Raw genomic sequence first — 15,627 nt, forward strand, 5'->3', positions numbered from 1 at the left:
AGCCAACTGACTCTCCACGGCGGAGCGGGCGCGGGGCTGGGGCGGGGTGGTGGTGCCATTCTGGGCTGCCCCTCCAGGTCAGAGCAGCCAGCACCCTCGCGTGGGCACAGCACCAGAAAGGATGCCCGAGTGTCACGCCTCGGCGCTGGGAGCTCAGGCCCCTCACACCTGGGGCACTCCGAGGTGTGGTCAGGCCACACCCTAGACTGGACTAAGGTTTCTTGCTTTTTCAGCCCAGAGCGCTTCACACCACACCCGACCCTCCACAGCTACACACCCCCCACCCCCGCTCCCCCACATTTCTCAGCCAACACAATGCACCGAATGCCCGTGCTGACCAACACCTGTCTGAAGGCTGCCGTGCCGGGATGGGCTGCCGCCGGGTCTCAGGCGGGTCGGTGGGGCTCCTGGGAGTCTAGGAGACAGCCTGGCAGCTCGTGCTGACACCCACACCTTCGCTGGTGTCTCTAAAAGCACATTTGACTCTGGATTTCTCTTCTCGGGTGAGCCGGGGGTGGCAGACTGAGCTCGGGCAGCTGGCCCTCCGCGCTCCGGGAAAAGAGAACATGGGTCGTTGGGATTGTCGTTTTGACTCACTTATACTTGCTCTGCTTTCTTCTAAGTAAACAGACACAGGCATTGGTAGATGTGGCTGGCAGGGAAATGAAAGGTAACCAAGCATTTTTAAACGTATGGATTTCAGGGCAAAGGCCATCTTTTCACAAAGCCACAAAGATAAGGGATCATGAAACTGCTCCCCTCCCTTTAAAAGTGTCATCCTCTAGTGTGACTTCAAAAACCCAGCTTAGCTGGAGTTTGACCAGGTCACACCCCCTAGTTAGAACAGGTTCTGTATCATTCTCAGCCTCCAATAGAACACCTGAGAGGTTGTTTCTGAGCAGATGCCACCCAATCATCTCTCCCGTAACGTTCAAAAAATTCACTCAAATACCGACAGATTCAACTTTATAGCACCATTCCAAAATACTAAACTTTCTTTGCACCTTTATTTTTATCTTTTTTTTTTTTTTGTACACGTTTAAAGTATGGGCATCCTGTCAATTTCTGAAAAGCCTCAGAGGAAAAAAACCCGACTGATTTTCAGGACAAAGCAGTAACTCAGTTTGTAGGTAAGATGGTCTCAGGCAGGCTGTGGGGTTCTTCCTGGGCTTCTGCAGTCTTGACGGGGGTGAGAGTGAAGAGCGCTAGTCTTCCTGGGTAGCTTAGAGATTACGTTGCATGTGGGACGTGAAACGTGTGGCTCACTGGTTAGCTCTAGGTATGCATTACAAGTGAGCCCGTGACCACCAGTCTTCTGCAAAGATTGTACTCGTTTGACTGACAAAAGAATCGGGGTGTTAGAGGATGACACCTTTTATTCACACTGTGAGAGAGAAAAGAAATCAGGGTAACATCGAGTTCCCTCTTACCAATCTCCGTGGTCTTAAGCTTGGAGCACTAAAATCTGTTCTCAGCAAGCAGATGGATCGTAAGTCGAATTATAAGTGGGTTTGTAAATCAACATGTATTTGGCTGCACTGTTATGTAAGAAGGACCGTTTGACTAAGTGATGTGGGAGGTGGTGGGTGATGAGTCTGCTTGGCAGGAAAAAAAGTTTTCTCGTGACACTGACAAGTCACGCTTCACACTGGGATTGGAACTGTGTGCTCCTCTGCCGCCCGCGTGGACCGCCATGCGCAAGCGCGCCCGGTGGCAGGGCTGGCGAGGGGCGTCGGGGCCGCTGAGTGTGCCGAGACTGGTGGGGTGGTGTGAAGAGGTAGTCAGAAGGGGTCCACTCACAGCTTAATTCTGCAGCAGTTTCAAAGAACTCGATCGTTACACCAGAACAGTCAATGATCCAGGAAGAAAGACTAGAAGCAACTAGTAGTGAAAAGCTACTGGGCACCGGGCAGGAAGGCTCTTGCAAGAGACCGTTCATATGCCCTGCAATAGAAATCATCACTTTGCACTATGTACACCACATACAATAGAACAGGTTCTTTTCAACATTGCACAACACAGATATTATACATGGTGGGAGAAACTTAATGCAAAATAGCTCTGAGGCACACAGAGAGACATGGACTAGACTGAACTTGGATTAAAATGAAGATGGGGTTAGTCAAAGGCAGAATGTCACGCTGCAGGCCAGCGAGCTCTGGGGACCTCACAGCTGCCACCTCCCTGATACACCGAGAACTCCCCTCCCTCCGGGTGCGTAGAGTGGGCTGCTTCGGACAAAGACGAATTGGCTAAGGAATCTGAGAAAAGCAAATGGTTGCTCCCCCTTGAAAGCAGGTAACCCCGAAAGATCCCGGCCGACCCCAGGGCTTCCTCGTGAGGGCTCAGGGTCGTACCCGGCGGCAGAGCCCCTGCATCTTGTGAGTGACTCGGCTACTGTGAAACCACGTTGAGGAAACTAGAACAGTATTCAAGAACACCCGTCACAGTGCTTAACAAGATTTAATGTACATTTATTCTTAACATGTGGAACATATAAAGATTTTATACTGAATAAATGATATTCATTAAGCCAGAGGAAAAGGAGGAATTTACATCAAGTTTTTTTCTTTTTTTTTTTTAAACTACATTATCTTGAAATACAAATGTGGATTCTTGTCACTGAAAAATCTTTGAAGTTGTGTTTCTTCCTTTTAGTTGTATTTTTTTCTTTTTTGTCTGTACTGATAACCATTTTCTAAATCAATCCATATGCAACCATTTCCACACCTTGATTCATGAAGCAAATTGTGATCAGCTGCTCTCCCGAAATAGAGCATGACTTTATACATACAGAAACTTGTACATTACCCTCTTTTTTTTGTTTTTTTTTTTTTTTTGTTTTTGTTTTTGTATTTTTTCTTTTTTTTGGAGATATGGCCCTAATGAAAAAATATATAAAATAAAAATAAAAAATTATTTAAATCTACCATCACTTCGTAGTTACCACATCATGAAAAAGAAACTAAAAACTTTGTACTAAAAAAAAAAAAAAAAAGAAAAAAGAAAAGAAAAAAATGAGGGTATGTTTAATGTACAACTTCTATATACATCACAGCCCATAGGCAGTAAAAAAAATATTTAAAAAAATGATTAAAGGAATTGTGAAGAACTGTCATGTGGAAGGTCAAAGGACAGACAGCAGACATGACGGCTGTGGTGAGGAAGCAATTTCCGTTGATCGTTGCCAGGTTTGTGTTTTCAATCTTAACTTAAAAAAAACATTGTTTTTGCTCCTAGCCTAATGTAACCATTTTTTCCTGTGGAGAAACCAGTATCATTTCATAGTTTGACTACTGACGGACATACCTCCTGGAGCCCCTATACCTACGTTTCTAGAAGTTTCTATTGCACTGAGCTTTGGGCGATGGGACACAGTTTTCGTTATCTGAAGAACACGCCTAGGAAATTGACACTTTTTCACCTTTTTGCCTCCGTGAGGTGAATATTCCCATCTTAGCATCTTTTGCCACAACTTTTTTCTTTAAAGTCAATTCGCTTCCCAAAAAAATGCAATACAACATGGAAAAGAACATTAAAAAGAAAATCTGTGGAAAAACAAAAAAGTGACCTTTGAATGCACTAGACAGCAACTTTGGTTAAAAAAATTAAAAAACAAAAACAAAAACAAAAACAAACCCCAAAAGATGTACTTATACACACAGACAGCAAATATTAATTTCATAACTGTTCGAATTAATTATTTCTTTAATTCCCAATTGGTAAATAGTGAACGGGGCAGAGGAGCAAAGATTTTCTTTTCCTTCTTCCTACGCTGGATAAACAAGAACAGAAAACAGCCAGTTATACGGGAGCCTCTAGTCTTCACTCACACATGCTGCCTCTCACTGATGTCATAACTGCCCAATCTGAAACAGTACATCACAGATGACAGACGCAACCAGAGAGTTCAGGACGGCCGAGATGGAGATATCCAGCAAGCGGCCCTCGTGCAGCAGGAACTCGGAGCGGTTCTCGTCCACCCTGGCCATGGCCAGCAGGGCCTTAGCCGCCCTGCACATCATGTCCACGCTCGGTGGTTCTAGAGGTGGGGGCTGCACGTGCATGAGGTTATGCTGGCTCTGCTGATACTGGGCCATCGTGACCCCATCCTCCAGGAAGCTTATCAAGTTTCCAATGCTTCCCTTCTGCACCGCTATGGCCCTGGCTGCCAGCGCGTCCCCTTGGGCAAGGTTCGATAAAAGCGCCATAGACATTTCTCGACAGACTGGGTTTTTGCGATCCCCAACGTACCTAACTAACGTAGCATAGAATTTCTCCTGACGACTAAACGGAGGCGTGGCCAAGATCAGGTCCACATTATTGTCCTGGATGCTGAGTTTACAGAGGGTCTCCAGCACAAGTCTCTGGGGCGACAGGACAGAGTTGGGTCCCACCGTGGGAAAGGGGTCTTGCGCCTCCGCGGAGGGGCACACCATCCAGTGCAGCAAGCCATCCAGAATCGGCAGGCAGATGCTTTCCGTGTACGCAGACAAGTCTAGCTGCCCGGAAATGTTGGCCAACGTGACCAGCGTGTTATCCCGCAAGACCTCGAGGCAGTCCCACCACCACTCATCTTTGCTGCAGGCCACCCCTTTGTCCTCGTCTTCCTCCTTCTCGTAGGTCTGCGGGGCTCGTTTTCTCTCCGGATGCTCATGGTGGAGAAGAATCAGCTTCCCCAGGATCAGCACCAAGCCTGGATGTTTGGACATTTCGGCGTCGTTCCCAGGCACAAAAGACAAGCTACGGACGATATTGGACACACAGATGCAGCGCTTGGCCAGAGAATCCTGCCAGTGCGCGACGGTGCAGAGCGGCGTCTCGTCGCGGCTCCGCGGCTCGTCCTCCAGCAGCTTGATGTTCCGGTGGCTCTTGGCCTGATGGATGCCGAAGGGGAACTTGCTGCTCTCGGGCTGGGTGCCGGGGTGGGCGTCTTCGGGCAGGGCCCCGGGCCGGGCGGACAGCACGTCATCGATGGTGGCGATGATGCTCTTCTCCTGCTGCTCTTCGGAGTCGCCTTTCCCCTCGTGCTCTCGCTTCCTGCCCGCGGAGCTCGGAGGCGGAGGGGGGCGCCTGCGGGGAGGAATCTCCATCTTGCTCTCAAAGTGAGTCTGGATGTGCTCCGTGGTGTCCCCCCCGCCCAGCTGCCAGTGCAGGAGCCCGCTGCTGAACTCCTGCACGCGGCCCAGCCGGTCCGAGCGGTCGACGACGAACAGGTTGTTCTTCCTGACGATCTTGATGGGCAGCTTGTCGAACTTGCTGGCTTGCCTGGGCTTCTCCCGGGGGTCTGCGGGGGCATCGGGGCCGGCCGGAGCCACGCCGCCCCGCTCCTCGCTCTCCGTCTTCTCGCCGTCCGCCGCCTCCTCCTCGTCCTCCTCCTCGTCCTCCAGACACTCGGCTTCGTCGTCCTCTTTCCCGGAGTCATCGGCCGAGGACTGGCTGCCGTCTCTCCCCGCCGCGTTGTGGTCCAGTGCTTTGTGGCCGGGGTCTCCCACTTCATATTCCGTAAGAATTCCAAAAATGTCGATCAGGCATTTCCTGAAGTACTCTACCAAAAGTTCGAGAAATCCAGACAGCTAGAGAGGGAGGGAAGGGGAACAAGAAAGGGACCGTGTCACAGCAGCAGGACTGAGAAGGGGGAAACGCTGGTGGCCAATACCACGTTTTCCTCATTATTTTCACCCGTTTTAATTCCTTTCTGGCGAAGCCGAGAGAGAAAAACGACGTCAGCCAGAACGTAGGCCCCGAATTTTACAATGTGAATGGAACCAACATTTACTGTGGCTTTACCTGCCGCTCACTTTCTATACCCTCCCCCTGAAAACGTAATTTCCAATTACAAAACTTATTTTCAAATTTCAGTAACCTCTCTTAAAGGAGGGAGTGCTTTGCTGTTCTTTGCCTTATTTTTCCTAATTTAAATACCATGCACCTGTTATTAGAAGAGTGGCGATGTGTGTTTTATGGACTCATTCATTCCAAGTGAGTCTGTTTTCTTCTCCATCTCAGACTTGCTTGCCTGGATTTTTACGGTTATTCTTAGGACCTTAGGGTTATTTTTGTCTCAGGTGCCGTAGGTTACTCTACTTTATGTTCTCTTTATATTTTTGGGAGAAGATATTTGCTGATAATTTCAGCAAGGGAGAGCTCATAAACACAGAAAATTAAGAACAAATCAATTTGGCCCCTGATAAATGACTCAGAACGTCTCCCAGAATGCGCGGCGTCTCGGTTACAAGTCTACCCGGGAGACAAAAGCCACTGTGAGAACAGTTTTGCTTCCTTTAAGCAGATGTTTGTGTCAAGAAAACCGACACAGGCTTCCATAGGCAAGCGCCCAGCTCCCCTGCTCCCGTGCCGGCACCGCCACATTGAGGGATGATCAGGGTGAGCGAGCAGTAAAAAGGAATCTTTAGCTAGAAAAGTGCTATGGAAATCACACTTTCAGAGCCTGCTGTCAGTTTCCAGAAAGTGGGCTTGGCACAATTATTATGGAGGGAGGGGAAATCCAAGCTTTTAAAGTACAGAAGCATAGCTTTTCTAGGGGAGTTGGGGTGTCGTCTTCCCGCTTCGAGTCTGCTTCTTCCCCAGGACAGAGGAAAAGGGAGGTGGCAAAGCCACTCTGCTTAGGAAAGCATGTGACCAGCAGCAGTTCACTTCATGTAATGATGGAAATGAATGAACTCCAGTAAAGGCCCCCGTTTATATTTAATATGCACTTTCTATAACAGTGGCCCACGTGTGAGTCTTGTGGTCTGACACACTTGCTGTCGGCTGAAAGTGCCTTTCAGGGCTATGCTGAGGACTTAAACGAGACAAGGGAGAGGAACTGGGACTTGACCCTATTTCAACAGGAGCTGGGGCATGAGGTGTTCCAGCTTTTTTCTCTAAAAGCGGAGCCGTTGACACCCAGTAAGCAGGAAGGGTCACTTTTTCTCATTTTTGTTCTAAGTATTTCTTTGAAGATTCATAGCTCAGTTGACTTAGGCATTTCTTCCTAAATCTCAGTCCCCCTTCTGCCCCTGAGCGATTATGCTAGATGCTGCCATAAGCCTTGAGTTCAAAAAGGAGCATTTGAGCTCACTGAAAGTATTGGGCTTTTCCAAGGTTGCTTCTCAATGACCTGGGAAAAGCAGACGCTGGCGGGAAGAGATCAAGGCCAGCCTGGCCAGGCACGCACGGCTACGTCGGCGGGCTGGTGGCTCACGAGACTGGCCTACTTCTGTATATGTCCACGTTTTCTATAACATAGAATTTCTTCTTAATTAAAAGAAAGATGTCATGTCCCCCTGGGAAGTAGGGTAACGTCCCGATGCAGCCTAGTGTGTTTCTGACACTAACACAGTCATAACTGTGTTACACTGGGTTCTCCGTAGCCTGCCCATGATCATTCTAAATCATTCATTTTTACTACTATACTCCCCCCCCATCACCCCCCCTCCCCAATGGCTACCTTATGAGACTGGCCGGTATGTAGGTCTTTATACCAAAATGAATCATTATTCCAGATTAAATTCTCAGTCAACTACACACTGATTAATGTTATAACAACTACAATGACAAAAAAAAGCCACAGAGGAGGTGCTAATTACTCAGGTCTAGTTCAAGTGTTACGCACAACTGACCTTCTCATTCTCGTGGTCCTTGGGTGGCGGTGCCCACTTACCTGGGAGAGATTGAAAGTAGCGACAGTGCTGTCATCGTACAGGAGAATATTGATGGTGTCCAAAGCCCACGTACTTTCGGCCAGAAGCCCTGACTTAAGGGACATCATGACACGCCAGGCCTCTGGAGTAACTAGATGGGGAGAGAACACGGTGTGATCAACACCAACTGCGCCAAAGAACAGAAAATAACCACGGGGGAAGGAAAAAAGGGAGAGTTGAGGAAAACGTTGACTTTGAATGTTCTCAGGGGGATTACACATGACGCTTTCACGCTCTAAATGGAGGGAGAAGCTGTACTAAGAGCTATCGCATAAGATCTTCTTGCTCTGTGGGCTCAACGTGAGCCAAGAGGAGCAGTAGGGGTGGGCGTGGTCAAGCACAAGTCGTTCTTTCTCATCTCCAGTTTCTTTCTTTTGGCTCCAACGGAGCCTGTAAAGATGCGTCAGGGTTTTCAAGAGACGAGTAACCCACAAACGGCATTAGTCTTCTTTAGCCCGCTCCACTCAGACTGCTTCAGGCAGTGCCAAAGGAAGGGGGGAGGAGGCAGAGGCGACACTTGTGAACCCCCACGCAGCACATCCTCAGGCGGTGGTCCTCACCCCGCTGCGCCCTCTCCTATACCTGACTCCTGCCCTCGGAGTGCCCTGTTGACAAACATGAGCCCTTTGATGGGTCAGATTTTTCTAGAGCTTGGCGTGAGCCGGGGAATGGGAAAGAGAAGACGTTTTCTTCCCATTCCTGATACTGGGGATGCAAAGTGGATAGAGACACTGCTCGCGCACTGTGCGCTATGCTGGGGCAAGGACAGGAGGCCCATCGCCTGTGTGCAATTTCAGTGGGGCCATCCTGGGAGAAGGTGGGCATGGGCGTGATCAGACCCCCGAGACCAGGACTTGCTGAGGTCACGGCCAACAGCAGCAGCAGATCACAAGATTATTTTAATTTCATCAATTTTTCAAATTTTCTAAGATAGGCACATAGTACTGTTATATTAGAAAAGGCAGACTTTCTTTTTAAAATAAGGAAGGTAAATTTCTCTAGGCTGGCATAACATATACTGAGGAATTAAAAAAAAAATACACTTAAACATAGATACACACACACAAACACACTGTACATTTTCCATAAAGTGGTGCCAGTCTCTTTCTCATCTCCAATGCGCCCCTATAAAACTCCCCACCCTCTTCCTAGATCTACGTACACCCATGTATCGTTAATATCCGATGACCGAAATAGCATTAATATTTTTAATCTTCTAATCACCGCAAATGTCTTAACGCAGGTGATCTTGAGATTTTTGAAAAAGGTTTTTTTTTTAATACAGCTGAGATTTATTTAAACTATAAATAAAACTGGGATTTATCAAAAATGATGCGAAGAAACGGAGTGTAGTCCCAGATATTTCTGATCTCTTAATTAGTTCTGGGAATATTACAAGTAAGATGAACAGGCAACATCAGGATTAAATGAAACAGCTTTACACTGTGTCTGCCAGTGCTGTGTGGGTCGTGTCCACTGTCTGTCACGTTCCATATTTTGTACCCTTCTACAGATGGTACTCACGCTGCTTTTCCCAGGGTCTTCACTACCTGTATTCACTGCCGGAATTTGTCCCCCAAATTCCGGACTGGCTTGCCTCCAACTTTTCTCAGACCAGCTTCGCATTTTGTTAGCCTTACAGTTGTTCTGTTCAGCATGAATGGCAGAGATTACGTGCTTGGTGAAGGTCAAACCTTTATGCCCAAAATGTCAGGCACAGTCACTGACGTCCCTCCCCTGGCGCGCTCCTGTCTCACACAAATAACACACAGACGTGAAAACACCACCCTAATTCATGCTCCCTGGATGAGGGGCTCCCAGCTGTAGTCCCATGGAAACACCTGTCCTGCCTGCTGGTTGGAGTAAGACTGTCACCCCTCCAAGTTAGGGGGGCAATTCTAGGCCTGGCTGGAATTCACTTCCGCAACGAAGACTTGGGCATGCTTACCGATATCTTTTGAGGTAATCTTCCGCCTTTGTTTCAAGACTGGCTGTGATGCTTCTACTGAGCCGGGAGGAAAGGTGATCTCCCTCCTGATGGGGGGTGGCTGGGTGGGCGGCCCGGCGACCTGGGACGTGGGGACGGTGGGCATGACCTTCTGCATCTTCATAGAGGGCAGAAAGGGAGACTTGCTGGGAGACATGCGGCTCTCCAAGGAGCGCTGGAAGGAGGCGGGGCTGGGCGCCCTGGAGATGTGGTTTGGCAGTGACGGCGGTGTCTGGTAGGATGACTGAGGCGGGCGCGTGATGGGCTGCATGGAGGCTGACGATGACATATAAGGCTGACGTTGGCTGACGTGAGAAGGCCACTGGCTCTCGTGATTTATTCTTTGATCAGGTACCATCATATCATCCGTGCGGTTCATGCCGGGGTAGGGAGGGGCCTGTGCAGGCCCGCCAGGGCCTTGCCGGTTCTGGTAGGGGTAAGGCATATCGTTGCGTGTCGCCCACATGCTCTGCTGAGGCCCTTCGCTGGAGGACGACTGCATCGGGCCGCCCATCATCTGCGGCGGGATCCCGTGCGGCTGCATCTGCCCCGGGCCCTGCATCCTCTCTCTGTTGTAGGGGTACGGGTACTGTCCCTGGAGGGGCCTGCGGTCCGGGCCGGAGTAGGAGCCGCCATACTGGTTGTACAGCTCCTGCTGCTGGCTGCCGTACTGCATGTTGTACATGTCTCCCTCGTGGCGCTTGGCTGGAGGCCCATACATGCCGTCCATATGGCGTTTGTAGTTCTGAAATCCACATAAAGACAAATCGCAGTGATGTGCTTTTACAGGTATAATCTCACACTTAAGTTATGCAAAACAGCTACTGCCTGGCGGCAGGCTCGTCTCCTGATGAAAACAGGCCCCTCAGTGAGGGACTAACAGCTCACAACTGTGTTTTGGTATCACTCAGTACCCTGTCACGCACCCTGAAGAGGGCTGCCAGAGTTTGTTTTCATGTGCTTGAAATTTTCTGTGGGAGAGGAAGCCTCCTCTCCTTTGGTGTCTCCCAGCCTGTGACATGGGAGGAGGGGCGGGGGGGCACTGCCCAGTCAGCATCGGGCAGGGGGCCTGGCGCTCCTCCAAGATGGTGTGGGGAGGTCAAAGTGTCAATCTCACAGGCATGGGCCAAGGATTCTGAGCGACAGCCTGAGAGAGTCCTTGGTTCAATAGATTTCTCAGGCCTAACTGGAGAAAAGGCTCCACCCTGGACCTGGCTCTTCAGTCGGGGCTCGGCCACCTGCCCCACCTGCAGCCTGACTGCGAAAGCCCAGCGGTCCTGGTCATGAGGACAGGGTTGGCTGGGCACAGCCATGGCTGAGCTCGCCTCTGGGAGACGCCTGGGGTGCCGGCACCTGAACACAGGGAAGGGACCCCCCTGGCGGAGTGAAGGCGATGCTATGAGTGTTACCATGCTTTCACTCAGAACTGTTTAACAGTGCAGTTCACTGTGCCTGCCTGCTCCAGCAACACTGAATAAATGTTTAAAAACTGCTTATGACTAAAAAAAAAAAAAATCTAAACTCCCCCCACCAACAAACAAACAAAAAACCCCCAAAACAAAAAGCTCTCTGCTTTACAGGAAGTCTGGGACCTGAAAATCTGCTGAGATTCAACAACGCACTCTGGTCTGAGAGCCACAGCATGAAGAGCCGTGCTCCCCACCAGCTGTGCTCCCCACCAGCCCTAAGGACACAGGGGAGGTCAGAAGCCCTCAGGGGCCTGAGTGCAGGGCTGTGCAGACCTGTCCCATCTGGCTGAAGTACACATTTGCTAGAGTCTATTTTTTAAAAGTCCATTGGCTTTCCCAGTTACAATATTTTAGATTGTTTTCTTCTCTGTATCCTCTTGAAAACATCTCGGCAAACTTTTGTACTAATAAGGGGTTTTGATACAATCGTATACACGATGGACGCACATCTAAAACCTACTTAACTTGGGCTTGTTGTTATTTACAAGGATGAATGTCCCTAACTTCTTATATTATGTTTATTTTTGGGCCTCATACATCAAGAGTTATTTTTATTTTAATTCAAAATCCAAAGACTGAATCTTAATATGAACAACTATATCCTGGTTATTTAATAAACGCGAAGCATTTTTGTTACACTTCTTAAAATTCTTCAGAGTAGCGTGAGTTTGGGTTTTACAAAGAAAGCACTGAGAGGCACGCCCGCTCACCAAACTCGCCAACTCACCGGCTGCTGTGGGTACAGGCCAGGTTGGTGTCCTCCATATGGCGGCTGTCCTGAGGGAGGGCCTTGGCCTGGGTACTGCTGCCCATAAGGTTCATGCCTAGAATGAGGCATCCAAAGAAAACTTCATTTACAAAGGACCTCAGGCCAACAGAGGGATCAAAAGCCCATTTCTGGAAACTCCACGCCCCTAAACATTCTTGTTCCTCACCATACACACCTTGTTATTCCTCGCTATACACACCCTTCGTTCCTCACCACACACTGTGTTATTCCTCAGCACACACACCTGGTTGTTCCTCAGCATACACACTGTGTCCTCCTCAGCACACATACCTGGTCGTTCCTCAGCACACACACTGTGTCCTCTTCAGCACACACACCTGGTCGTTCCTCAGGCCACACACCATGTACTTCCTCAGCATACACACCTAGTCGTTGCTCAGCACATACACCGTGTCCTCCTCAGCACACACACCTGGTCGTTTCTCAGGCCACACACCATGTCCTTAGCACACACACCTGGTTGTTCCCCAGGCCACACATCATGTCTTTCCTCAGCACACACAATTGGTCGTTCCTCAGGCCACACACCATGCCCTTCCTCAGCACACACACCTGGTTGTTCCTCAGCACACTGTCTTCTTCCTCAGCACACACACCTAGTTGGTCCTCAGCACACACACAGTCTTCTTCCTCACCACACACACCTGGTTGTTCCTCACCACACACACCTTGGTCAGAGGCGTTCGGAGCAGCAACAGCTCTTTGGCTTTTAGCAGAAGTGATGGCAACACCCATTTGGGAAGGCTGCCAAGCTTCTGGTTAGTAGGTGTGAGAGGAGTCCTGGCTAGACAGGCAGGCACCCTCTGCCTTTGAGCTGAGGCCCTGCCCAAACCCTGAAGCACTCCCCAGGGAGTGTCTTCAACATTGTGGTGTGGGGTATTCACAAACACAAGAAACTACAAAAAGGATCCATGCATCAAGGCAGTATCTCCAGGAGTACTAGAATATGGACATGGAACTACAGAAAAGCTTCCGCTTCTGACTTTCTCACTATGAATATAAAATACTCAATTTTTTGAAGGCATACTTCAAAATTAACTCAAATATTAGCGAGCTAGTAAATAATTGTGTAGATACACATACTCAAACTCTCTAAGTCCTATGACCCCTAAGGGCCACAGAAAGGAGTAACAGGTGTATTTAAAATATATTCCTACTAGGTCTTAAAAGGGAATGAATAATACATTTATTTTTTAATTGTTACCATACTGAGACATTATAAGCACCATAAAAAGAGCATATTTAAAAAAGTAATAGATTAACTGTTAATTGGTTACTTTATTGAACCTTGTAAGAAAGAATAGTTGGACTCATATTCCTAATCTGGCTAAGGAAACTACAAGCAAAAAAAAAAGAACGAGTATTTAGAGAATATCACCTGCGAAACAGACATCAGAAAGTTGTAACTACGTTGATATGAAGAAGAAAGCTTACATAACTTACATATGAAGGAAGAAACAAACATAACTGACATGGATAAAATTCAAGCTGAATAGGCAACACTTTTCCTGAGAGAAGCCTGAACAGTGAGGGAGAGGCCTCTGGGGTGGTGGAGTCAAAATGGTGCCCGGCCTAGGCCCCACCTTACTCTAAGAGAGTGTTCTGGAAGAAATGGAAAAGTGCATTTGCTTGAAACATATATTAAAGAATATATATTGCAGGACAACCATTGTCCTTCTAAGGAAAAAAAATCTAGCTTTTTCTTTCTTGACCCTCGAAGACAACCCAAATCTAAGTAAACCTCAATGCAGTACACTAAGCATCACACTTAGTCTCAACCACCCAGCGCAGGGTTCACAACCACTCACCACACTAATAAGCAAAATTCTCACGTCACTATCAGAGAGAACCCTGAGCCTGAGCCTGTGATGGCTGTAGGCTCCTAGGACCCAGGGTCACAGAAAATTCCAGAAAGAAGTATTATTTGGTAAAAGAGTGATTCTTCTTCAAAATTTTTTTTGCCTTTGTACTAAACCAGGGAAGCCCTTCTACTACTTAACTGTCTCTGTGACCCCAGACTCCAGAACATGGATGATGGAGGGAGCAGCTCTGACTTCAGGTTTCTGAGGACCCCACACTTGGATTCTGAGGTCAGTGCTGGAAACCTCCCAGCCCTGAAGCGCCCATGTGGCTCCAGGAAGAGATAGAGCCTTCTACTGTGACTTTTTTTTTCCCCCTTTAAAAATCAGATCATGTTTTAAAGTGTTTGTTCCTGAGCATCTCTTGTAAGGGAGGTAAAGTGTGTCAACCAAGGGACAGGTTGTTGCAGTCCTGAAGTCAGGGCACAGTTAGGGGGCTTCCTCGCCAAGAAGCCTAGCGGAGGTTACTGATAGGGAGCCATTCTGTTGCCTGATCTTGTTACAAATGAACCTGGACCAGGCCGCCGCCTGAATGCCATTCCAGGGTTGAGATGCCCACATGAAAAGCAGTTCTGAGGCTTTTCTTGGAGAGGCTTGTTAAGGAGCCAAGTGTTTTTGTTTAAAATGTTCACGGGAAAGAAAGAAAGCAGCTGAGGAAACCACGCCTGAAAGGCCTTTCTGAGGCCCACTGGCCCCTTAGTGTGCTGCCAGCCTAGTGTGGCCATTGGTGCAGCCGTGCCTGTGCAAGCTGTGCCCCGGGAGACCTGGGGTTCACAGCAGCAGCCGTGGTGCTGCCTCCTCAGCGTGTCCAGGCCTCAGTGGGGGTAGGGGAGCGGCCCTGGCTCTGAGTTCAGAAGCAGCAGCCTCTTGCCATGGCGCATCTTAGCATATTTCCAGCTGATGCTTTGGGCTTTCGCTTACAAAACTTGGCTGCACCTGGCTCCTGGGAACAAGCCCCTTTTCCCAGGTCCTGCTCCAGCATCTACTGAAGGCAGCCACCCGACACCCAGTGCTCCTGAACTCTGGCAGGAGAGTGGACAGTCTGTGTTGCCATCTGCAAGCGGGGCCTGGAGGGGTGTGTGAGGACGTCACCTTCATTGGGAGACGCTCACCTTCGATCATAGCTGGCTCCATAGGGAAACTGCTGCCGCTGCCCCATGCCCAAGCTGGACATGGGCCCGGAGGGACTTTGGTTGTACATGTCCTGCATACCGCCGGTGGGCATCTGTCCTTGCGTCATAAAGGGCTCACTGCTTCCAGGCACTGCAATATTCAACACAGAAGATACCAAATTAGGCATTTTCAAAAGTCAAAGCCCAAACATCCCTTCCCAGTCATTTCTGTTGAGCCTGAACAAGACCCTGGACAACACAAATGCCCCTGCCCTGCTGCTGTGCGGGGAAGGTGGTGTGGAAAGAGGGGCAGCAGCCTCCAGATGGTGGATGAGGTAGGGCACCTCAGTCCTACATTTGAGGGAACTGAACTCTACCAACGGCCTGGGTGAGCTGAGCAGAGCCCGAGCCTCTGGTGAGACCAAGTCCCAGCTGACACCTCGATTTCTGCTGTGTGAGACCTGAGCTGAGCCCACAGCGGCGGCAGCACATGTCCTGCTGTCTGAGCCACTAAGTCTGTGGCTAAGTCTGTGGTAATTCACACAGTAACACAGAAAACACACGAAGGCCCAGATCCATGCTTACAGGGTAAGGAGTCAACTTGCGAGTTGAGTTCCTTCTCTGTAAACGAGGTCATTAGTACCATCTCATGGAGTGGGTGTGAGGCAGAGATGAAATGCACACATAAAGCCAGTTCCTTCACT

The 15,627-nt window shown here is 49.0% G+C and overlaps 1 protein-coding gene across 1 annotated transcript in view; it reads right to left on the bottom strand.

Annotated features, from left to right (window-relative positions):
- Positions 1-424: 424 nt before the first annotated feature.
- ARID1B (AT-rich interaction domain 1B) overlaps positions 425-15,627 on the bottom strand; it is a 362,313-nt gene continuing 347,110 nt past the window's right edge. The window contains 5 exon segments of the mRNA XM_037520620.2: positions 425-5,576; positions 7,667-7,797; positions 9,655-10,438; positions 11,890-11,986; positions 14,924-15,074. Coding sequence (XP_037376517.2) covers positions 3,855-5,576; positions 7,667-7,797; positions 9,655-10,438; positions 11,890-11,986; positions 14,924-15,074 — 2,885 coding nt within the window. The 3' untranslated portion in view covers positions 425-3,854.

This window comes from Talpa occidentalis, unplaced genomic scaffold, assembly GCF_014898055.3.
Source record: "Talpa occidentalis isolate TD23 unplaced genomic scaffold, MPIMG_talOcc4v2.1 talOcc4.2, whole genome shotgun sequence".
Classification (NCBI taxonomy): domain Eukaryota; kingdom Metazoa; phylum Chordata; class Mammalia; order Eulipotyphla; family Talpidae; genus Talpa; species Talpa occidentalis.